The sequence below is a fragment of the Vombatus ursinus genome, unplaced genomic scaffold (genome assembly GCF_900497805.2).
Source record: "Vombatus ursinus unplaced genomic scaffold, bare-nosed wombat genome assembly UNPS02008961.1, whole genome shotgun sequence".
Taxonomy (NCBI): domain Eukaryota; kingdom Metazoa; phylum Chordata; class Mammalia; order Diprotodontia; family Vombatidae; genus Vombatus; species Vombatus ursinus.
The window spans coordinates 10,252,196-10,276,921 of NW_020948739.1; the positions used below are offsets into that span (position 1 = coordinate 10,252,196).

A 24,726-nucleotide genomic window follows, 5' to 3' on the forward strand; every position below is an offset into this window, starting at 1 on the left:
CGCCGAGCGAGCCTGCGGGCAGAGTGGCGCGAGGCGGTAGAAGGCGCACGTCACGCAGCCGCGGGAGGGAGGCTCGCACCAAGCGATCCAACCTCCTTCCAAATCCCCGCCTCCGCTATCCGAAGACGAGAAACTACAAACCGCCGGGTCGTGGGCGGGGCCTGGGGGGGAGGGGAGGAATGGGACGGGAAGATGATTGAAAGACAGCTTCCGCCAGGCTTCGCTTACGTAAGCGGAAGTAGCGGCGGCGGTCAGAGGGGAAGGTGGAAGTCGCGTGGGCCGGAGAATTTGGTGGTGGGAGTAGGACGCGGCCGGCAAGATGAAGGTGAAAATGTTGAGCCGGAACCCGGACCATTACGTCCGGGAAACCAAGCTGGACCTTCAGAGAGGTGAGCGGGCTGTTGGGATTGGGAGAGGTGGGATCGAACAGCCCCCACTTCCGCCTTTCCTCACACGGAGCCCGGTCGGTGCCCTCGGAGTGAGGGCGGAGGAGGGTTGGCAGGACCTGAGCGACCACAAGTGGGGTGACTCGAGCCGGATCTTATTCTTGCCCTGCGTTACCGCGTTTTTCGCTCAGGTTCGTTGTCCCGAGTGGGAGGACACGTGAGGTGCCCCCTGAAGCGTACGTGCTTCCACACCCTCGGTGCGGGGAGGGCCCTAACTCTCCCCTTGGAGGGAGGACTTTTAAAGTTCACAAATTACTTTCAGCAGCTTGCTGAACGTTTGACATGAAGCACATGTTAAATCAGAAGCTCAGAACAGCCCTTAGAGGTGATAATAACAGCATTTATATAAAGCTTTAAGGTTTGCTAAGGGCTTTACAAATATCTCATTTGATTGTTACAACCACCCAGGGAGGTGGGTGCTGTTGTTTTCCCCATTTTACAGATAAGGAAACTAAGGCAGTGGTTAAGTGACATGTCCAGGGCCAAAAAAAAGCTACTGAACGACTGAGGTAGGATTTTGAACTCAGGTCTTCCTGACGCCAGGTCCAACATAGATGACTTCACCTCCTGACATCTAATCTAGCCTCTTCATTTTTCCGATGAGGAAACTGAGGTCCCTTTGTTCAGCAAACATATTAAGATCCTGCTGTGTGCCAGGGACAATGCCAGGCACTTGGGGCATACCAAGACAAAAATAAAACTGTCACTGCCTTCAGGGGACTTAGGGTTTATACCCAGAGAAAGGAATAGTTTGTCCAAGGCCACAGGACTAGTAATGGCTGAGCTCAGGCTTCAGCACTGGGCATTCAGACTTAATATCCTATACTGTTTACACTGAGTCTTGTGGGGAATTGTCATTATGCCTGCTGTGCCTGATTGTCCTCAAGTTGAAGTTGAAGACCTAACCATTTGGATGGTTGAGGAATGGAACAGTACTTAAAAGCTAAAGTAGTTTATTCTAGGCACCCATCCAGTTTCAGAATTGTACCGGCCTGCCTACTTACCCTTTTTCTTTCTCTTCTGCCTTGGTTCCTAAGCCATCTATCTTGCTGACCAATCCATTTTTCTGTCAACTCGGGTGACAATGTGGTGGGAAGAGTTTGAAACTAATGTTTAAAATTCAGACTGTGCCCTTCATTTATCCACACTTTCCATGCTCTTACTGACAGATATTTTTGAGAATTGCAAACTTTATGAAAATAGGATTAGAAGGCTACATCAAATCAACAAGAGCCTAAGGACTTACTGACTGTGCTATGTACAGTATTCTTGCAGAGGATGTTCACTTTCCTGGAATACTTCTCTTTTTCACTTGTGCCTTGTAAAAAAAAAATTTGTTGTTGTCATGTCTGTCTTTTTGCTTCCCCATTTGGGATTTATAATATATACAGGATATACAAATAGTATAAATAATATATACAGAGTATGTACAACACACACACATATATATATATTCTTCTGTATAAATATATGCATATACATACATACATGTATTTGTATGTGTGTATACCTATATACATAGATATACACACAAATATATATGAAGTAGGTAGTTACTAGTCCCCAAAGCTAGTTTGGGAGAGAAGGCAAGTAGTTGGGGGAATCAGGAAAGGCGTTGTGAAGATGGTGCTTGCACTGCATCTTAAAAAGAGAAGGACTCTTGAGGTAGAGATTAGGGTAGAGTGCAATTCAGGCATGAGACCAGCACAAAGGCATGGATATAGTAGGTGTAAAAAATAGAGAGATGGCCTGTTTAGATGGTTTGAAGAGAGCGGGAAAAAAGGATAATGTCCAGTGAGGCTGAAAAGATAGGTAAATAGTAAGGCCATGTTTTTCTACGGCTTTTAAAGAAGCTTCACAGAGGAGTTCATGTTTTATCCTAGAGGCACCTCTACATTATATGGTAGTTATTCTGTATATGTTTTGTATTAATTATATGGGTACGTGTTTTCCTTTCAAGAGAATAAAAGCTCTTTGAGATTGGGGATTGTTTTTTTCTTAAGTTTTTGGTTTTTGTATACTCTGGCACTAGTACTATGCTTGCCACATGGTAGGTTTTATATGCTTGTTAATTTAAACTGAGTTAAGCCCGTGGAATAGTTACGTAGGTCTTGTGACTTAGAAACAGAACCACTTTGTTATTGTTCAGTCTTGTCCTACTCTTCTTGACCCCATTTGGGGTTTTATTGGCAAAGATACTGAAGTGGTTTGCCATTTCCTTCTGCAGCTCATTTTACGGATGACAAAACTGAGGCAGACAGGGTTAAGTGATTTATGCAAGGTCACACAGCTAATAAGTGTCTGAGGCTAGATTTGAACTCAGGTCTTCCTGACTCCAGGTTCAGAGCTCAATCCACTTCTAACACCTAGCTACCGTAAACCACCTTACGTATCATGATAATAACTAACATTTATATAGAGCTTACTATGTGCCAAGCACTGTACTAAGTGCTTTACAATTATTATCTCATTTTATCTTCACAGCCCTGGGAGGTAGGTGCTGTTGTTATCCCCTTTTTACAAATGAGGAAACTGGTAAACAGGTTAAGTGATTTGCCCAGAGGCATATAGCTGGTAAATGTCTGAGGCCAGAATTGAACTCTGGTTTTCCTAACTCCAGGCCTAGGACTCTATCCACTGCCCTTAACAGCTCAGTGAGGTAAAGTTAGTGTTATTAACTTGATGTAGACAAAAGAGAACCACTGAAGATTTTTGAGTAGAAATGATGGACCAAGACAGTTTAAAGGTTATTTTGGTAACATCATGAAGTGTAGATGGTAGAGAGAAGTTAGGAGAAATGAACTAGATAGAGACTTTTTTTGTCTTTCTATCCCTAGAGCCTGGCATGCTGCTTGGCACAAAGAGGAGCCTTGGTAAATGTATCTTGAATGGAAATGGAAGAGGAAAAACCTGTTAGGCTATAGTCCAGGTGGGTGGTAATGACGGCATATAGTTGAGTGGTTGCTATTGTGATTAATAGCTTTCCAGGAAGGAAGCTTCTAGTTTGTTCTCATTTCTCTTGGACTATGTAAGTCTAGAAATTGTGTGGATAATTGAAATCCAATACTACTCTCCCAAATTTCATTTTGGGCATGAATTTTCACCTTTATTCTCAGCTTCTGTGCATCTTGCAAAGGAAGTGATGATAAACAGATGGCAGAATAGAAGTGTTGTGGTTCGGGAAATGACAATGTGAAAAACATTCTGTCACTGTATTTTAATTACATGATGTTTCCGCTAGGAGTACATTTTCTTGACCATTTAAGTGCCAAATGGTACTTAGTTAAGAATATAACATAATATCCAAATCCTATACTTTCTGGAAGGTCTAATTTAAGACTTGCCTCCTTTATAAAACCTTGTGTAATTCTCACATGACAGTGATTTTTTCTCTTATTTTGACTTCTTTTAGTCTTTTTTGTATTTTGTATAGTAGAAATTATTTACAAATAATAATTATTAAGGTCCCACTATATTCCAAATACCGTTAGGACCAAGAAGAATGACTTATACCTGCCTCTAAGTATTTGTAGTCTAATTGGAGAGCCAACTCATAAGCACACAGAAAATTAAATGACATTTTCAAGAAATGTCTTAACCCATGGGATTAGTTGGTTGGTGAGAAGGAGAAACATTGTGATACTGGAGAAAAAATGCTGGATTTACAGGATCTGAGATCAGATTTTTTTTTTTTTGCTATTTAACCATGCTTATGACATTAAGCAAGTCACTTTACCTTTCTGGGCCTTAGTTTCCTTATTTGTAACTCAGTGAGAAGGCTAAAGATAAGTGCCATGGGCTCAGATGATGAAGAGATTATTTGAGCCTAGGATGATTTAATGAAATACGATGCTTAAATTGCTAAGACTTTGAAGGATGGGTAGAATTTGAATTTGCCACAGGATGTACAGAGGGACTAGAAAGTAACTTGTAGATCTCAAATCCTTTCCCTCCTTATTTCTGCTTCTTTGGAGCTCTAGCTTGCTTCAAGGCTCAAGTGCCATACCCAACAGAGGTCTGTCCTAATTCTTCTCATTGTTAGTGTTTATATTTTATATTTATTCATCTGTGTAGAAGTGGAAGTTTTTCCACCCAGTAAATGAAAGGTTCTTGAAAGCAGGAGCTAGTTTGTTGTCTCAAGCTCCTTGCATAGTGCTTGGCAGTAGGTGCTTTAATAAATGCTTATTAAATGAAGGGATGAATCTAGCCCAGTTCTCCAGTTTTAGAGATAAAGAAATTGTGGTCTAGATGGTTTGCATTAGTTGTTTAAAGCCACACTAGCAGAGCCATCATTTGAACTGACATCAACTTTTATACATCTGTATACTCAGGTATTGAGAAAGGAAGTCAGTGTGCCATCGTGGCTAGAATACTGGCCTGAAAACCAGGAAGACCTGGATTCAGTACCTACTGCTTGTGTGACCCTGGGCAAATCCAGGGCCAAATGTAACTTACCCACTGTTTTTCTAGGGCCCATGAGCTAAAAATGGTTTTTATATGTTTAAATGCACCTTTATTTAAACATGTAAAAACCATTCTTGGCTCTGTGTACAAAAACAGGTGGCCAAAACAGGTTGCCAGTGAGATTTAGCCCTTGGTCTGTAGTTTGTTCTATATGCCCCTGTTTTAGACAACTCTCTGAAATGATTCAGTTGAAGAGAAGGTGCCTGCATTGGGATAAAAGCTTCCTAACTGGGAGCCCTATACACCAATAAAATTTCAGGTCCAGGTCCCATCTTTCTGTGAATAGGGAAGTGGGCTAAGTATTGGGGAAACAGGGGCCTAAGATGGTCTCTGTTGTCAAGGTGCTTGAAATTATTGACTTTTTTTTAACAACGCACTGCACACCTGCCTTGGGCTTATGGTAGAGTTGTAGATAGAAATTTTATGCAGCACAAGAATTAAAAACAATACAAAGTTGAGTTATTTCACATATCTTTATGAAACATTTCAGTTTAACAGTAAATTCCTTGAGAAAAAATAGCACTTTCCTTTTTCCCCACAACATTTATCATAGTGTTGGGCATATAATAGACCCCTAAGAAAAATTTTTTGAAGAGTATAAATGAGTGAATGGGGAACATCACAGTAAATAGTAGATGAAATTTTCTCTATAAAAGAATGTAATGGACGATTAATGGTCATTCTCATTTCAGTTCCAAGAAACTATGATCCTGCATTGCATCCTTTTGAAGTTCCACGAGAATACACAAGAGCTCTAAATGCTGTCAAACTGGAACGAGTATTTGCAAAACCATTCCTTACTTCCCTAGATGGCCATAGAGATGGAGTAAATTGCATGGCAAAACATCCAAAGAGCTTGTCTACTGTGCTTTCTGGAGCCTGTGATGGAGAGGCAAGTATGACTTTGAAAATTAATAAAAAATATTATTCTAAAAATAGTTCTTTAAAAGTTCCTGTTTGTCACAACTATGCTCTTTTGTTCATAATTTTTTTATAATTTATGTTTTTTATATGATTTATTGTTTTTAATGCCCTATTTTAGTAATTGTCAAGATGCAGTTCAGTTTGTGAGAATTAATCTAGTATCTCTTCTATTAAACTATAAAAAAGTTGCAAATACAATTTGTAAGACCTTCCAGATACACAATTTAGCAGTTGACAATAAAGTGGTAAGTCACACCTACAATGCTGCTAGTTAAGTATTATAATAGAAGACATAATTTATTTTTTTAATTTTATTTTATTTATTTATTTTTGGCTAGGCAAAGGGGTTAAGTGACTTGCCCAGGGTCACCCAGCTAGTAAGTGTTATGTGTCTGAGGCTGGATTTGAATTCAGGTCCTCCTGAATCCAGGGCGGGCACTTTATCCACTGTGTATGATTTATTTTTTTTATGTCATTACAATCTCTAGTAAGGAAAATGCCTTGAAGTGCTATAAACAACAAACTATTTAACAAACTGAATCTTTTCTGCTTGACTTATAACATGCTTTGTATTTTGTTGATTCTCTCTAAAGGGTTTTATTTCTACAAATTTAATAGTGACACATTCCATTTGCAATTGACTTTACTTTTTCCTGGAATGTAGTCCTTCTTTGCCTGAACATTTCTTATTTAATAGAAATGTCCTGATGTGGTTTGTCATAGGTTAGAATTTGGAACTTGACTAAACGAGAATGTATCCGTACATTGCAAGCACATGAAGGTTTTGTACGAGGAATATGTACCGACTTCTGTGGAACTTCTTTCTTTACGGTAAGGTACTAATGCTTTTTCACCTGTGTTCTGGGACACACCAGTATGGAACTGACTAAGATGGATGAGTGTTCTTAGCCAATGTTTCTGTCTAATGGTGCTAATAATAATTTAGTCTTTATTAGAGTTTTCAAAAAATGAAAACAATAAATATGCTAAAATTCAGGAGAAAAAGTCCATATAAATGATAAGTAATCATTTCTGTGGCTGTTGGCTGTTTCTTAGAAAAGAAAAGAATGCTAGGGAGAAAAACTAAAAAAAAAATATAAATAATTTATAACATGATTTCTCCTTGTTCATTATCAGCTGAGAGAATTCATGTCTCTAAGACATCTTTCAATAGGGCTAACAGTAAAATCTTCCCTATCTGTTTACCAGGGCTGTTGGGATTGAAAACACTGAAAACTATAAACTATAGTAGCAGCATCAGCTTGGTCTAGTACACCAGACAAGGACAAAAAAGCTGCCTCTTTTAAGAGGGAGGCAACCTGAATCTGAACAGTAGGGTAATGGCTAAATAACTTGTGGGATGTTATTATAGTGGAATACTATAACGCAGTTAAAATGACATGTGCACATATGAAAAAAATCTGTAAACATATTTAGGAAATAATGCAAATTGAAAACAAAACCAGAAGAGCAGAGTATGTACTAATTTTAATCACGTAAGGAAAAATGAATTGCTTTTTTGTGGATTTCAAGACACATTCACAGGGCATGTTTAAACAAATAAAAGCAAACAAGGTATTCCCTACCCTCAAAGAGCTTATATTCTAATAGGGAAGATAACGTATAAAGAGGAGCCAGGGGTGGAGGTGGGGAGGGAGGAAGGAGAGGGAGTTAAGCTAGGAATACAGTGATTCATGGCTGGGGCCCTGATGAAATGATGGACTGGGTTAGGGATTCATCTTCTATACGCCAGGGACTCTGCTAAGAGCTAAGGGGATATAAAGACAAAAATGAAATAGTTCCTGCTGTCTAGAAGCTTTCTTTCTTTCTGGGCAAAATAGTATTTACAAAGGGATTTCCCAGCAAGGGAAGATGTTTACCTTTGTGGATTTCAAGATATACTGTATAAGCTGCTATTCTCTGAGCATAATTTTAATAGCTTATAATAGCTTACATATAGCACTTTAAGGTTTGCAAATCACTTTCACAACAATCCTTTGAGGTAGGCTTTGCAAGTATCCTCTTCATTTTAACAGACTCTAAGAAGTTGTGAGTGACCCAGGGTCACAAAGCTATTAAACATCTGGGATGAGATTCAGACTCGGGTTTCTTAGCTCCAAGTCCTTCACTTTATCAACTTTGACAGGCTTTAGACATTCTGAATTTGTGCTTAATTTGTATTGTTTTTTCTATTCTTCTACTTTGCTGTAAAGAAGAACCTTGTGTACCCTGATATCCCAGGATCAGGAGAGATCTGGCGGATATAGAAATCTAGGTACTTTGTAATTCCCACTACGTAGGCTATCCTATTAGGTCTGCTTTGTTCCTCTTCATCCCAGCCTGCTTGATCTTTGTTCTTCTCTTTCCTTAGCTGCTGTAGGTCTGAGCCCCTTTCTGCCTATGTTTAGCCTTCAAGGTTCTATGGTTCCTCCAAAAAAATTCAGTGTAAGTTTCCAGGAAGCCTTAATTTACTCCAGGAAGGTAGAAGCACAGAGTTAATGCTGAATGTTAGAAACTCTCCCCTATATCTTTTTCTTCTGGGTCCAAACCTGTCATTTCATCAGGATAGGGAACCCGTGGTGTTAAAACTAACTCTACCAGTGCGTATCAACAATTTCTATGTAACTTAGAAAACCTTAGAAAGGTATTGAGAGAGCAGACTTTAAGTGACATGTCTGTGGCCACACAGCTAGCATGTGTCTGGTAAGACTTGAACAACAGGTCAGCCTTCTGTTCAGTGTCAAACTACCTTTCTGGAGAGTAGCTTGAAAGAGGTTTCAGTTAAAATTGAGGCACATGCTGTATTTTTAAAATTGAAGTTATGAATAATTTGAAATGCATCAAGTCTTTATAACTTAGAATCCTCTAAATCATTTATAGGTTGGTGATGACAAGACTGTGAAGCAGTGGAAAATGGATGGACCAGAATATGGAGAAGAGGAGGAGCCTTTACATACAATATTAGGAAAGGTACCAAAATAAATCTGTTGGTTTCATTTATTAAAATTTTTACTGTTTCATATTTTAGGTTCACACTGGAAGGACCAGGTACATCGATTGACACAAAAAATACTAGAATTTTGCTTTGAAATAAAAATTTTCATCCTAGCTCTATTTTCTTTGCTTTATGAATGAAGAAAATATGTACTGTGCCAATTGACATAGCTTGGTCCTTCTAAGTGTTAAATGTCATTATAACACATACCACTAAAACCAGTGTTTTTTTTAAAAAAAAATTATAATATTAGAATGGATCTTTAGACTATGCCTTTTTATCACATGGTGTTTTGCTACTGTCTTTGGCATATATATGAGTTCTGCCACATTTTGAGAAAAAAAAATGAATACTCTTGAGAGAGAAAAGAAGATAGGAATGTTTACTGGTGGTAAAACATTGCTTTCATGAAATACCTTGATTTTCAAGTGTAAGTATATATCAACATTTAGTATTATTGTATATCCCTGTATTGATTAGGTACTAGTTAGTTTTATAGTAATAAAAATGAAAAACATAACTTAATGAATAGAAAAGAATGACTTTGTTGATTATATACAGATGGGTGGCAAAAGAATATTGTGCTTTAAAGTTGACTAAATGTTTCCTCTGAAGTCTGGTTCACATTAATTAGCTTAAACCATTTCTTCATATATTATAAAGGTAAATTTGATCCTAGCCTTTGTCTGGATTCAATTTCCGAATTAGTATTCTCAAATTTCTGAGCTTACCAGTCTAACAAAACAAAATAAAGTTATGTGTCCCTTCATCCTCCTCCATTTTAAGTTTGATTAGGTTAGGGAACATCATATAAGTGTACTTTAGTACCAAAAATCATTTTTATGAGATAAATGTGGCATAATGAAAATTCCTTAGTAGTTTTCTTTTTTATTAGTAGATTTAGGAGCCTTAATACCTTGATGATGATTAAAAGATTATTTACAATGAAATGGAATGAAACTTCTCCCCCCCTTGCCTTCAAAACCCTTTATAGTATAGTTCATGTAATACAAATATCATTAATTTAGATTACTTTTTTCTTTATGTCAGTGCCTCATTAAGAGTTTCTATGCTCGTAATGTACTTTTTTAAAAACATAGAAAACTTGGTAAATATACTGAAAATATTACTATTTACATTTGCAGTCATAAAGATTATTTTTATAACAGCCTATTTGCTTTTAAAGACAGTGTATACAGGAATTGATCATCATTGGAAAAAAGATATTTTTGCTACATGTGGGCAGCAGGTGGATATCTGGGATGAACAAAGAACCAGTCCTATTTGTTCAATGACTTGGGGCCTTGACAGCATAAGCAGTGTTAAATTTAACCCAATTGAGGTAATGTTCTTTTTAATTTTATACTCTAAATTGTCTGTTTTCAAATATAGCTTATTATTTTAAGCTGTTTGAGGAGACCTTTTTGTAAAGTTTTGATGTCACTATTATCTGAATCTTAATATTCTTCAATGTCTAATCCAAAATTGTTTTTTCCTCTTTGAATGATAATATATGCCTTACCTGCCTCAAGAGTTGTTATGAGAATAATGTATGTGCTAACTTTTCAAAATGAACTAATATAAAAATTTAAGTGACTGATATTAATGCTATTATAAACACTAATAAATGTCTATTTCCCCATGTCTAAGGAATAGACATGTATACATATATATATAATTTTTTTTTTCCCTTCTCCCTGGTAAATTTGTTTGGCAGATCCATTGGCCAGTTCTAAAGCACCAGTTACTAATTATGAGCTTGAGAACCTATTTTTCAAGACTTAACATTTGTTAATAAAATTCCTTTTTGTTCAGTGGTGGATTTATTAAACATTAAAAATTATTTAGTAGCATTGAAAGCAAACAGTGTGCATTTTTGCCCCCATCTTTCATTAATAGATTGTTAACATGAAAGATTTTTGGTTTCTTCAGTGTTTTTTTTTCTTCTGTCAATGTAGACTACAACCTTTCCCAGCCTTTTCACCTTGAGTGATTCTTCTTGTACATTATTGTCTCTGTATCTTAAGTTTAGCAAACTGGGAAAATAATGTTCCTATGTTAAAAAAATTCTGGAGTTTATGTTAGGCATTAGACCTTGTGTAAGTTGATAATAGTAGACAGAAGTCAAGAGTTGTGAGAGCCTAGGACTCTTGGCAACAAAAGGAAGAAAGAACGGGACCAGGAAATGTTGGCATTAAGAGAGTGTTAGATTTATTCTCATCCTCATGGAGTGAGCATTACAAAGAATACACTGAAATGTATGATACTTATTATCTAGAAGGATGTACAAGATGTCCCAAAAGTCTTAGTGTAGTATTAAGCTTCAATAACTTAATTATTAAAGTTTAAAATTGCTCTAAAACTTTTGGGACACTCTGTGAGCACCCTTTATGCAAATAACTGATAATAGTAAAAAATTAAACATAAGTAGATTTTAGAATTATCTAATCTGCAGTGTTTGCTACCAAACTAATTTTGAACATGTTATTGTTACATTTATTTTTAGACTAATATATTGGGAAGTTGTGCTTCTGACAGAAATATAGTGCTATATGACATGAGGCAAGCCACTCCTTTGAAGAAGGTGAGTTTTTATTTTCTCTCCTCCTTTGCATTTGTTAATGTGTTTCTCTATTTAGGTCACAATGATAAAAAACCAGGTTTTTTTCTTCAGAATTTTGAGTTTAAATAGTTCTAAAGAAAGAAAATTTGTCAGAACTGTATGTACTTACTTTTCACCATATCTGAAGCATTTGTAATCAAATAAAAAATATATATTTGAAGGTCATATCAAACCTGCATTTTGGCATGTGCGAGGGGAGAACAATGGTGGTGTGGAAAAGAGTGTTGACCTGCTTAAGTACTTTATTGGTCTGGAACACATACATGGTATTATAGATTTATACTTGGGTGCTCTAACCAGTTTTTTTTAAGATTCCTCATATTGTTTCTTAATTGCAAGATAAATGGATTTCCAGTTAAGTTGGATTGTGGTTATTGGGCAGCTAGGTGGGGTGCAGTGGATAGAGTCCTGGATGTGGAGTCAGGAAGATTCATCTTTGTGAGTTCAAATGTGGACTCAGACATTTACTAACTCTATGACCCTGGGCAAGTCACTTCACCCTGTTTGCCTTAGTGTCTTCATCTATAACATGAGCTAGAGAGGGAAATGGCAAACCACTGCAGTATCTTTGCCAAGAAAACCCCAAATGGGGTCAGAGTGTCAAACACAACTGAAATGACTGAACAACAATAAGATGGATCAGGCAGTTCTTTTTTCATATTAGATCCTTTAAAAATAGTTTTAGTTTTTGTTAGCATTTAAGATACACATCTTAATATTTTAAAACCTGATTTGATACCTGATTTTTATCAGTAACAAAAAACTCTAAAGCTATGAAAATGCTTCATTGCTTTTATTGTTAGTTATTGTTTGATTTTTGAGGAGCCAAATTAGCCAACCGTTGACCTGACTTGGGAGGTACGTTGTGTTATTTTTTGGTTTTGGTGTTGAGATGTTCAGTATTTAAAGTAGTTGAAAGTGTGCAGAGACCCTGGGTACCATGGAGAAATTAGCAGCTGTCTCTTTTATACCCTCAAGCATTGCTTAGCCTAACTTCAGAGCCACCTTAGAAAATTACAGGGCCTAGGTTGTGTTGGGGTGCCTGAGACTTCTGATAAACTCCAGTGTACCTTTGCCCCATTCCAAATGCTCAAGTCTTATTCTGAGGTTTTTGGAGTGAATAGATTTTAACCGTCTCTGCCATCATAGGATCATTGACTTAGAAATGGAAGGGACCACAGAGGCCATCTAATTCAATCTCCTCATTTAACAGATGAAGAAATAGAGGTTAAGGGACTTGCCCAAGGTCAAGTAGGTAGTAAGCAGGAGGGGGCCAAGTTATGAAGGGCTTTAATAGGAAAATAAGACTTTATATTTTATATCAGAGGTGTTAAGGAGCCACTGTAGTTTATTAAATGAGGGTGTGCCATGCTCTGACTTTCGCTTTTAGGAGCATCATTTTGATAGCTAAGCGGAGGATGGACTAGAGTAGAGAGAGACTTGACGCAAAGAGACCAACCAGAAAGTTTTTACACTAATCTAGGTGTAAGGTGAGGAAGGCTTGTAAGAGGATGGTGGCAGTATCAAAAAGAAGAAGGGGCAGTGTAATAGAGATGTCAGAAGAATCAACAGGACATGGCAATAGATTGGATATGGGGGTAAAAAGAGAGTGAGGCTTAGAGGAGAATGATATTTAGGTTGTGAGTCTGGATGACTAGAGGATAGAGTGGTGGTACCCTCAATAGAAATAAGGAAGTTAGAAAGAGGGGAGGGCTTGAAAGGGAGAAAGGTAATGAGTTTAGTTTTGAGCATGTTGAGTTTAGTATGTCTATATAGGACATCTGAGTTATTTAAAAGTCAGTTGGAGATGGGAGACTGGAAGTCAGGAGAAAGGTCAAAGCTGCATAAGGTAGGGATCTGAGAATCATCTGCATAGAGATAATGGAATCCTTGGAAAGTTTAGGAGATTACCAAATGAAGTCATATAGAGGGAGAAAACGAAAGAGGACCCAGGACAAAGCCTAGTTAGTGGGATACCCAAAGTTAATGGGTGTGACCTGGATAAAGATTAAACAGACCTTAGAAGAGGCAGTCAGACAGGTTGGAGGAAGACTGAGAGAGAGCAGTATTACAAACACTTAGAAAGAAGGGAGCATCAAGGAGAAGAGTGTTTCAAGGAGATTAGTGATTTAAAATGTCATAGGCTGCAGAAAGGTCAAGGAGGAAGAGGATTAAGGAAAGGCCATCCAGATGATTAAGAGATTATTAGTGACTTATGTGGAAAGATGTTTTGTGTGATTTCTCATGTATTGATATCATATTAGCTTGACTTTTCAATGGGCAGGGGAAGGGATGGAGAGAGGGAGAGAATTTGAAACTCAAAATTTTTTTTTTAAAGTTTAAAATAAATAAATTTAAGGAAAAAAGAGGTCATTGGTAACTTTGGAGAGAGCAGTTTCAATTGAATAATGAAGTCAGAAGCCAGACTGTAAAGAGCTAAAAAGAGAATGAGAGAAAAAGAAGTGGAGGCATTGATTATAAATGACCTTCTCAAGTGATTTAGCCATGAGAGAGAGGCAGGACGTAGAATGAAAGCTAGTGGGAATGGATAGATCAAGTGAGGGGTTTTTGAAGATAGGGAAGACGTAACATTTTTAGCTAGTAGGGAAAGAGCCAGTGGACAGAGATTGAATATTAGTGTGACAGTGGGAATGGTAGAGTGATTGATGGTCACCATGAAAATGAAGAAGAGGGTTTATGGTTGCAAAGGAAGTAGAATGATTATGATGTAAGGTAGGTTGTATAAGAATTATTATCTTCTTTTTTCGGTGAGAAAATAGCCCCTTAGAAATTGCGTGCTTTGTCTGTGGTTACATACAGCTATTCAGGTTTCCTGGTTCCGAGTCTATAGTTCTATTCACTGTTTCAGTCAGTCATCAAGTATTGATTAATTGCTTAATATATGCTTAACATGCTCTTTACTAGGCACTGGGGATACAAGTACAAAGAATGAAACAGTTTTATTCTTCCTAGATCCATAATGACCCTTTAAGAGAAGCTAGAAATGTTTAGTTTGCGTTCCTAAACTCTGAAAGTGAATATTATGGAAGACAGTCTTAAATTTCTTTTCAGAATCTCTCTCTTTCCCTCTACCCCTTTAAATTGATTAAAACAGAACAGTTTCCTTCCATATTTAATACCTTATGGAATGATGGGTCTGAGTTCACCTAGAGGTGACATAGTCACATTTGTAGTTTCCAGGCAAATAGAGGGCAGAGAAATCTGCACTTGAGGCTTCCTCTCTGAGGAATTAATTTAATTTCATTTTGGGAAATAATGGGCTGGAAGGAAGGTAAATAGAATGTGTTCTTAATAAGTCTTGCCTTGGCCCAGATTCTCTTTGCTCGCTCATTGTACTAGTGTGAATTTTTCAGAGTATGCCCAATACCCATTCTGTCACATCCAGAGCTTTGTAATATGTTCCTAAACTTTGAGTAGCTCCACAATATGGTCAAACACAGTGTTCAAAGGATAAGTCAAATGCACTAATGGATACAAAGAGAAGATACCCAACAATTTATTTCTACAGCCATATTTCTCCTTTACAACAAAGTCCTCTATCTCTCCTTTCCTTTTTCCAAGTATTGTAAACGCAATCTTGTAAGTATTTGCTTTTAGATATAAGTGGTGGAAACCATGACTCTCTGTGCTTATACATGCTGGCTGAGGCATTTCTAGTGTGGACAGGGGTCCTTTGTATTCTTTTTGGCTTCTTGGCTGTTTCTATTTCTCTTCCTGCCCCTACAAATATAGGACATTTGAGTTATTTAAAAGCCAGTTGGAGATGGGAGACTGAAGTCAGGAGAAAGGTCAAGGCTGTTCCCCTTTCTCTGTTCTCTGTAAAGGACTGGTATTTACGGTATTAAAGCAAAAGTCCTGAGGCTAAATCAACAACCTGACAGATTTTTGAATAGGCAATGTTGATTTTAGAAATAATTACTTGTGGGGCAGCTAGGTGGCGCAATGGATAGAGCACCGACCCGGGATTCAGGAGGACCTGAGTTCAAATCCAGTCTCAGACACAAAACACTCACTAGCTGTGTGACCCTGGGCAAGTCACTTAACCCCATTGCCTAGCCAAAAAAAAAAGAAAGAAAGAAAGAAAAGAAATAATAACTTGCTGTTCATGTTAACAGGTTAGAGTGTTTGTTTCCTTCTTAGGTCATCTTGGATATGAGGACAAATACGCTTTGTTGGAACCCAATGGAAGCTTTTATTTTCACTGCAGCAAATGAAGATTATAAGTGAGTTGCTCTTTTTTTCTTAAGTATTGTTTATTCCCATCAATTGATTAATTATTCTAAATGCTATCATAGTATAATAATTCTACTTAAATTTTTTTTAAAAAAAGGTTTTAAAATAAAAAAATTTTTTAAATTAAAATTTTCTTAAATTGTTGATTGAAGGTATTTTTTAAAAAAATTGTTATTGCTACTTTTGCTTCTTATATCATCACAGTTTCTCCCAGCATCTTTCCCTCTTCCTCCTCCCAAATGATCCATATTACAAAAAAAATTTTTAAGGAAAAAAAAGAACAAAAATCAGCAAAAGCTCTCAGTACATTTTTAAAAATCTGAAAATTTGGTCAGTGCTTTAGCTATGGCCCTCTCACTTCTACAGAGGAAGGGGGTGAAGGTGTCTTCATATCTCTTTGGGGCCATTCTTCATCTTTGTAGTTTTTCAGCATTCACTTTTGATTGTTTTGTGGTGTTTCTTTCCATTTACATTGCTTTCATTGTGTATATTGTTTTCTTGGCTGTGCTTCATTCTGCATTAGATCATGTAAATCTTTCCATACTTCTCTGTATTCATCATATTTGTTATTTCTTAGAGCATAATAATATTCCATTATGTTCATGTACCACAAATTTATTTAGTCTTTCCCCAGTTGATGTTTGTTGATTGAAGGTATTAGGTTCTATAGACCCTTATATATAAACAAAGTGACCTCCATTTCAGTTTTTAAAGAAATGTTTATAGTTATATCACAGAAATGGCCAAGCCCTAGTTCAACTGGAAGAACATATATTAAATGCCCACTTTTTATAAGTCATCTTATTAGGGACTGGTTCTATAAACATGAAAGGACATAGTTACTGCCTTCAAGGCACTTACCATCAAGTAGGGAATGAGATATATACAGATACTTATGATACAAGGTAAGAATATATGAAGTTCATAGGTTTGTCTTCTTATTTAACATATAGACAGATATTAGAGCTTTGTGGAGGGGGGAGGGGATTCTCCCTAGCTGGGAGTTAAATGAATGAAAAAGCATTTGTTGAGCACTTACTATGTGCTAAGCAGTTGTTAAGGACTGGGGACAAATACAAAAGTAAAAACAGCCCTGCCTTGAAAGAGCTTAGATTCTGATAGCCATAACACATATCAGGTTGGTGGCTTGGGAGGGGGCATTTTGGGTTTGAAAAAATAGCAGATTTACTTTGATTATAGTTACAGAAATTGATGGAGAGGGGAGTGAGGTTTGGAGGAGGTGAAGTAAAAGTGGGGCTTCTTAAATTTTTTACACTCACTGCAGGATTGCAGTTGTATGGCCAGAGGGCCTGTGCAGAACGAAGTTCTCATGCTTTGTGCTCAGAACCAAGGCTACAGTGAAATTGCTCAGTACAAGCAAAACATCTTAGATTCATTGTGCGTTTGATTTTAAATTAATTTTTGGTCCTTGTGCATTTAGAAACCTTTTACTGTTACCAAATATTTTGTGACCCCATATGGGGTCGAGGACACACAGTTTAAGAAGCACTGAATAGCTATGGGTTTCTAGAGATAGTGGTCTGGAGCAGGCAATCACCAATCAGAGAATGGGGCATCGGGAAATTCCTCCAAGGCAAGGTCCCTATTGTGGTCAGCAAGATGAAGAGGCTTTGGTTGGAGAAAAGGGAGACCAAAAAGATCAGAATTAAGGTCTAGTGAAGAGATGACATATAGGTTGGATTTTGTTGGAACTATGTTCGGTAAAGAAGTAAAGAACAATACATTCCAGATGGTGGAGGCAGAGGAGATATCATGGACAGCTATAGGGAGTCAGGATAGAATTAGGGATCAATTAGTAGTCCAGTTTGGCTGGATCTGAGAAAAAAAAAACTTATTAGAAAAGCAATTTCTAAAGTTGATTATTGTGAAGTTTTGATGTAGACTAATTATTAGCATAAAGTTAAAGAACTGTGGCATTACAATTAAGTTGTGTTGAAAAGAGACTTCTCAGTTTAGTTACAGTGTGGAAGGGCTGGTGGAAATTTGGTAAGAAGATAGAAAATTGTAGATTGTACAGTTGTTAATGCGCAAGGAAAATTAGCTTTACAGATGCAATTTTTATGCAACCATATCTGCTTTAAGTATTTTAAATAATGTGTTTATTGAATTGTAAATGCCATATGTTGGGTTTTCAGTATTTTCTAAGTACTTTGACATGTAGAATTTCTTTTTATCTCAAAGAACTCCTTATAAAGTAGATAAAGGAAGTATTGTCCTCTCTATTTTATAGATGAGGAAAGGATAAATGGCTTGTCTAAGGTCCTACTAGATTACAAGTTCTTCCTGAGTGTAGACCATGTCTTACTTACAGTTGTATCCTACAATGTCTAATACATTTTAATGAATGAGTGAAAGCTACATACTTGGTTGGACATCCTTTCAGCACTTTGTTCTATCCATTAAACATTTGCAGTCCTAAAAGTTCTGCATCTTTTAATTTGAGAGATTTTGTAATTATAGATGCTTGTTGTAGAAAGTTGTAGAATGTAGAAAGATGGAAGTAACATATGTGTTCTTCTGAAGCATGAGAGAGACTTAGTAAAGGTTCTAACTAGCTAAATATTACAAGTTTGTTAGAATGTTTTGAATATCTTCTGAGTTCCAGCCAAACTGAACAATTTCAGAATGAGTAAGGCTAACTCAACAGTACTAAACCAAATTCATTAAGCAATTGTAGCCTGAATTGCTGCTTGAAATTAAGCACCATTGATTCCATCAAAGGCAGTAAAAGAATTAATTGTTGGCCAAGTTTCTTAAACCTTACCATGGAGTATTACTGATCTGTTCCTTTGGCAAGAATCTTTGTTTTTCAAAGCACCACATTTATTTTTCTTGTCTGGGGGTAGCACTTGAATCATTCAGTAAGCATTTATTAAACTATTTCTATGTGCCAGGCACTTTCCTAGTTACTGGGGGTCTAAAGAAGGTAAAAACACTGTCTGTCCTCAAGGTGCTTGGAGGAAGCAACATACAAATAATCACATATATATAAGAGATACAGTGTGTAAATGGAACATATCAGAAGGAGGGCACTGGGAATGGACATTGGGGACTGGGAAAGGCCTTTGGAAGGAGGAGTGATTTGATCTGAATCTTGAAGGAAGCCAGAGGTAAGGTGAGAAGGGAGAGTGTTCAGGCATGGAGGCCATCCAGTGAAAAGGTACGTAGTTAAGAGGTGAAGTATCATATATAAAAAACAGCCAAAAAAAAAAAAGCCTAGTGTCTGGTTCATAGAGTACATAGAAGAAGGTAAAGTATGAAATATAAGGAGATTTGAAAGGGTAGGAAGGGGCCAGATTGTGAAGGGCTTTAAACGCCAAACAAGATTTTATCTTTTATCCTAGAGATAATAGGGAGCCACTAGAATTTATTGAGTAGGGGGATGACATAATCAGACCTGTGCTTTAAGAAAATCACTTGTGTGGGGTGGCTCGGTGGCACAGTGGATAGAGCACCGGCCCCCGAACTCAGGAGGACCTGAGTTCAAATCCGGCTTCAGACCAAACACTTGACACTTACTAGCTGTGTGACCCTGGGCAAGTCACTTAACCCCAGCTGCCTAAAAAAAAAGAAAGAAAAGAAAAGAAAATCACTTGTGGGATATGAACAGGAAGTTTTCAAATAAAGAAATTAAAGCTATCTGTAGTCATATGAAAAAATACTCTAAATCACTATTGATTAGAAAAATTCAGATTAAAACAATTTTGACACCTATCAGATTAGCTAATATGACAAAAAGGGAAAACGGATGTTGGAGATGTGGGAAAATTGGAGTACTGATTCATTGTTGGTGGAGTTGTGAACTGATCCAACCATTCTGGAAAACAATTTGGAACTATGCCCAAAGGGCTATAAAACCCTGCATACCCTTTGATCCAGCAATACCACTGCTAGGTCTGTATCCCAAAGAGATCATAAAAAAGGGAAAAGGACCCACGTGTACAAAAATATTTATAACAGCTCTTTTTGTGGTGGCAAAGAATTAGAAATTGAAGGGATGCCCATCAATTGGGGAATGGCTGAACAGGTTGTAGTATATAAATGGAAATAAATAATGGAATACCATTGTGCTATAAGAAATGATGAGGGGGCAGATTTCAGAAAAACCTAGAAAGACATATATGAACTGATACTGAGTGAAATGAGCAGAACCAAGAGAACATTGTACGCAGTAACAGCAACATTGTGCAGTGATCAACTTTGATAGACTTGGCTTTTCTCATCAATATAGTGCTCTGAGACAGTCCCCAAAATCCTCATGATGTAAAATACCATCCACATCCAGAGAACTGTGGTGTCTGAATGCAGATCAGAGTATACTCTTTTCACCTTTTTTTGTTGTTTTTTTCTTTCTCTCGGTTTCCCTTATGTTCTGATTGTTCTTTCACAACATGACTAATGTGGAAATATGTTTAATATGATTGTACATGTATAGCCTATATCAGATTGCATGCTGTCTTGGGGAGAGGAGGGAAGGGAGAAGAAAATTTGGAACTCAAAATCTTATAAAAGTGAATGTTGAAAACTTCCTTTACATGTAAATTGGAAAAAATAAAATACCACTGAGTATTTTAAATACTTAAAAAAAAGAAAATTACTTTGTGATGTGAATATTATTAAGTATAATTAAGTATTAGTATTAAATATTATTAATTTCTCAGTATTAAAATAGTTTTCAGGGAAAACTACAGATTTTATTTTGCTAGTGGCATCTGACCATGTGTAGGGAATAACCAACCTGTTCTATACAAAATGAATTCTCTACTTTTGAAAAAAATTTATTGTTATTTTTTCCCAGGCCAGGGCAGGGGTATTTTAACCCAAGTTCTAGAGGCAACACTGAATGATAAAGATTATTTAAGAGAATAAGACAGAAGAATTTGATAGCCATAGGGTAGGGCCAGTTGCCTATGATTCTTAACCCGAAGAGGTCTTGTGAGATAATGGATGTAAAGTGTTCTAGAAACCTATCCATCCATCCATCAACATACACGCACATATACATATATACATGTATAGTGCTTCAATTTTCCAACATTTTCTCCAACATTTATAATTTTCCCTTTTTGTTGTATTAGCTAATCTGATAGGTGTGAGGAGTTACCTCACGGTTGTTTTAATTTGCATTTCTCTAATCATGGTGATGATGAAGCATGGTGTAGTCATTAAAATACCAAAGAAGAAAGGAGATAATTTTGTGCATCTGAGTCAGTAAAAAAAAAAAACCCAAAAACCTGTTGATCTTGTTTGTCTCCAGCATATTAAGCATGCTCTGATCTCTAATGCCTCTGAGGCCCCAGCAACATAGGCCCTTTCTTTTTCCAACTTCTGGAATCTCTAGATCTCTAGTTCCCCTGACTCCTAGAATTTTGAGCTCCTTGTAAGTAGGGATTGTTTCATTGGTACTTAGGTATCTGACTTCAGGGGTTTGGTGCTACTGGTGGTTGTGACGTCTCAGGGAATATTTTGTGTGGAGAAAGTTCTGGAAGTTTTAGTGGACTCCAAACTCAATGAGTTAGTAGTGTGATATAGCAGACCAAAGAGTTATCCTAGGTTACATTGAGAGGAGTGATAGTCCTTCTGTATCTGTCCTAGTCATACAATATTGTGTTCAGTTCTGGGTGACACGTTTTAAAGTCATCCATAAACTAGAGAGAGGGTCTAGAGGAGGGCCTTGAGTTCATGCTATGTAACAATATGTTGAGGGAATTGGACATGGAGCTTAAAGAAGACTTTAGCCATGGCTCTCTTCAAGTATTTGAAGGACTTTCATATAAAGGAGATACTGTAGTTGTTGAGCTTGGCCCCAGAGGACAGAATCAGAAGCAGTGGGTAGATGTTCCAAAGAAGCAAATTTAGACTTCTTGTTAAAACTCTCCTTAAGTGGAGCGTGTTCCTTTTTACTAGAGGTTTTTGAGTAGAAATTGGAAAAAAGACCATTTATATTGGTGATAGAGAAGGTATTCTTGGTCAATGTGGGTTGCACTAGATGGGCCCTGAAGTCACTTCCAACTCTTAGATTCTATGAAGATAAAAATTTTTGTTACCAGTGTTGGTAGGTGAATATTTTCTAATTAGTGATGTAAATGTTGAAAAAAAATACTTTTCCCCCTTTTTCTCCCTATTACCTCCCCCTCTATACACATCTGTTTTTTTAAAAAACCCAACAGATTAATCACATCAATATGTAGGATATAAGTAATGGCAGTTAAATAATGACACTTAAGAGGTAGTATATGTAGATCTTTTTAGAAATTACTTAGTGCCACATAGTTTTATTTCTGGAAACCTTGTGTAAAGTTTATTTGAATCTTTTACAGCTTATATACATTTGATATGCGTTCCCTTGATGAACCTGTGAAGGTACACATGGATCATGTATCTGCAGTCCTTGATGTGGATTACTCACCTACTGGGAAAGAATTTGTGTCTGCTAGTTTTGATAAATCCATTCGAATCTTCCCTATAGACAGAATTCATAGCAGGTAAGTGGCTGTCAATAAATTGCTTTTTCTTCTGTCAGGGAGGACCTTTATCATTTTTTTATTTCCAATAGTTGTATTTATCTCATGTTCAGAATATGATTATTATCATATACTTTGAACTGTAAAAATAGTTACCTCTCTTTTCTGTTGCATGTACCAACTCCAAAGGGGGTTCATGGAATCTCTGCCAGACCAGTCTTTTTCATTAAGTCGAATATGTGATTTGATGACATAAATGTTTGGTTTGCTCTCCCAGAGAGCTTTTTTTAAAACTCCAAATTGGTTTTAAGCATCATTGCATAATAAATCTTTTCGTCCCCTTTAATTATGAAGATCCTAGATAAAAGTTCTCTCTTAGCATTGTTGTAGTTTAAAAGCTATTTCTAACATGTATGTAGGTATTTTATAATTGCTTTCACTGCTAACAGATCTCTAAATGGTCCTTTTTTACCTCAAAAAATTTTTTTATAAAATATTTTGTTAGTAATAGCATGATATCTCAAACTATAAAGCAAGGGAGACAGCTTGGTGACCAAATTTGGAGGAAATGGAGGTGATTAACATCAAAAGAAATGAAACATTGTACTCCTTATGTAGTTTTCATTTGATTTTGCCGGGGGGGGGGGGGGGGGATTAAAAAAAACAACAACAACAACTTCCTAAAGAGAATACATTTTTCAGACCTCCTTTAGGGCTATGGAGAACTTAAAGAGGTTATTTGGCAGGAATTTGTTCCTACCCACCACTTCAGTTTTAGAGACCTTTAAGTTTAGGTGCTGATTTGGTGTCTTCTTTGGTTTACTCACTTCTCCAGCTTTAATTCCTGAATTGAAGCTTTGTGCCAGGTTCAGCAGCTGCACTTTTTTGGACAGAGTTGCCAGCCCTACTGGTTCTCACCCTGGGTCCTGTGGTGACTTCCTTTTTCCTCATGCAGTTAGGTTCTCTTGGATCTTTGAGCACAGAATCTTCGGAGCCCTTAATGGTGTTTCAGGACAGAGTGCTTGGGACCTCAAAGCCCTGGAGTGCCCTTATCTAAGCTGTCCTTATATTGGTCACTGCTATTCCATTCTTTATTGGAGCCCTCCCTTTTTGATGCTTCCTGACAGAAAACTTTGTGTGTTAGACTTGTCTTTGGTACTTGTCTAGTCATGCTGGGAGACTATCGTTTGCTAGGCTAGTGCTGACTTTGCTAGTGGTCTCCTTTCCTATTGCTGGGAGCTGTTGGCTGGCTATTTATGCAGTTCTGGGGTGAAAGAAGTCACTCTAATTTCTCATTGGTTTCCTTGATGATTATTCAGTCTGGTGTGACCTTCGGGTTTCTCTAGAGTAGGTGTGGAAGAGCTAGGTAGTCTTCTATTCAGGCAGCCATCTTACTTATAGGTCTTTGTTCATGAATCTTTTGATTATTTATCCATTGTGGAATGGCTTCTGGTCTTGAATATTTGTGTTAATTTCTTAAATATGTTGAATATCAGACATCAGAGACATTTGATACAAAAATTTTTTTCCCCAGTCAGTAACTCTCCTTATCCTAGCTCTGTGTGCACCTTCAAAAGCTTTTCAATTTGATGTAGTAGAAATTTAAGAATCAAGCTTTCTTTTTTAAATCATTTTTTCTGTGTTAGACCTAATTTTGTATCTTGTATCCTGATGCTTTTGAAGTCCTCATGAAAATAACCTTAAATAGTCTAAATTCCTGTTGGCATCAGTGGTAAAAGATATTTCCTCTTGGCTTTGTCCATCTTACATTTATCTGCTTGGACCCAAGTTTTACTTTTCCGTAGCTTTCTACTGAGATGACGTTATTACTCCCCGATAGTGACTTTGGAGAAATCATTTCTCTTTTCTGGGCCTCAGGTTTTGTGTGTGTGTGTTTATACATGTATATGTGTGTACATCTACATACAAATGCATGTATATGTATGTGTATATATGTATGTATGTGTATATATATGTGTGTGTGTATATAGTGTATATGTGTATATATATATGTATATGGGGTGGGGTTTGAACTAAGTCAATGGTGAAGAACCATAGGCGGCCTTGAACTTTCATAGGACAGAGTGAAAATTACATATACTGCATAAAAAAGTGATTACGTTTTCCCCATAATACATATATAAAAGCAAACCAAAAGAGTTGCTTCCTTCCATGTTTTATTCCTTTAACAATCTTGATTGTTTCTATTGTTTTTGTTGTCAATCAAACCTTGGTGTTGTTTTTTAAATCCCATTTAGAACTGTATAGGGGAAGGTTGTTTGATGGAAAAAGCCATTTTTTAAGCTAACTTTTTTTACATAATATCTGAACCATTTTGCTAATCAGAGTATTATGTACTGTGATCAAAAGCAGGTATGCTAAAAGGCCACAGATGTCTTACCACTGGGACTCTCAAGTCCCTTTCAACCCCCAAAAGTCTATTATAGTAGCTTTTAAAAAAAAAGTAAATAAACTTTTCTTTGAAATGATCTTTAGAAAACATAAAATTTTTATTAGAGGAACTAGGTTTTTGAG

The 24,726-nt window shown here is 36.9% G+C and overlaps 1 protein-coding gene across 1 annotated transcript in view; it reads left to right on the forward strand.

Moving 5' to 3' along the window:
• Positions 1-227: 227 nt before the first annotated feature.
• DCAF13 (DDB1 and CUL4 associated factor 13) overlaps positions 228-24,726 on the forward strand; it is a 32,313-nt gene continuing 7,814 nt past the window's right edge. The window contains exons 1-8 of the mRNA XM_027850015.1: positions 228-389; positions 5,603-5,802; positions 6,558-6,665; positions 8,715-8,804; positions 10,016-10,171; positions 11,336-11,413; positions 15,614-15,696; positions 22,048-22,212. Of these exons, the coding sequence (XP_027705816.1) occupies positions 320-389; positions 5,603-5,802; positions 6,558-6,665; positions 8,715-8,804; positions 10,016-10,171; positions 11,336-11,413; positions 15,614-15,696; positions 22,048-22,212 (950 nt within the window). The 5' untranslated portion in view covers positions 228-319. The remainder of the gene's footprint in view (positions 390-5,602; positions 5,803-6,557; positions 6,666-8,714; positions 8,805-10,015; positions 10,172-11,335; positions 11,414-15,613; positions 15,697-22,047; positions 22,213-24,726) is intronic.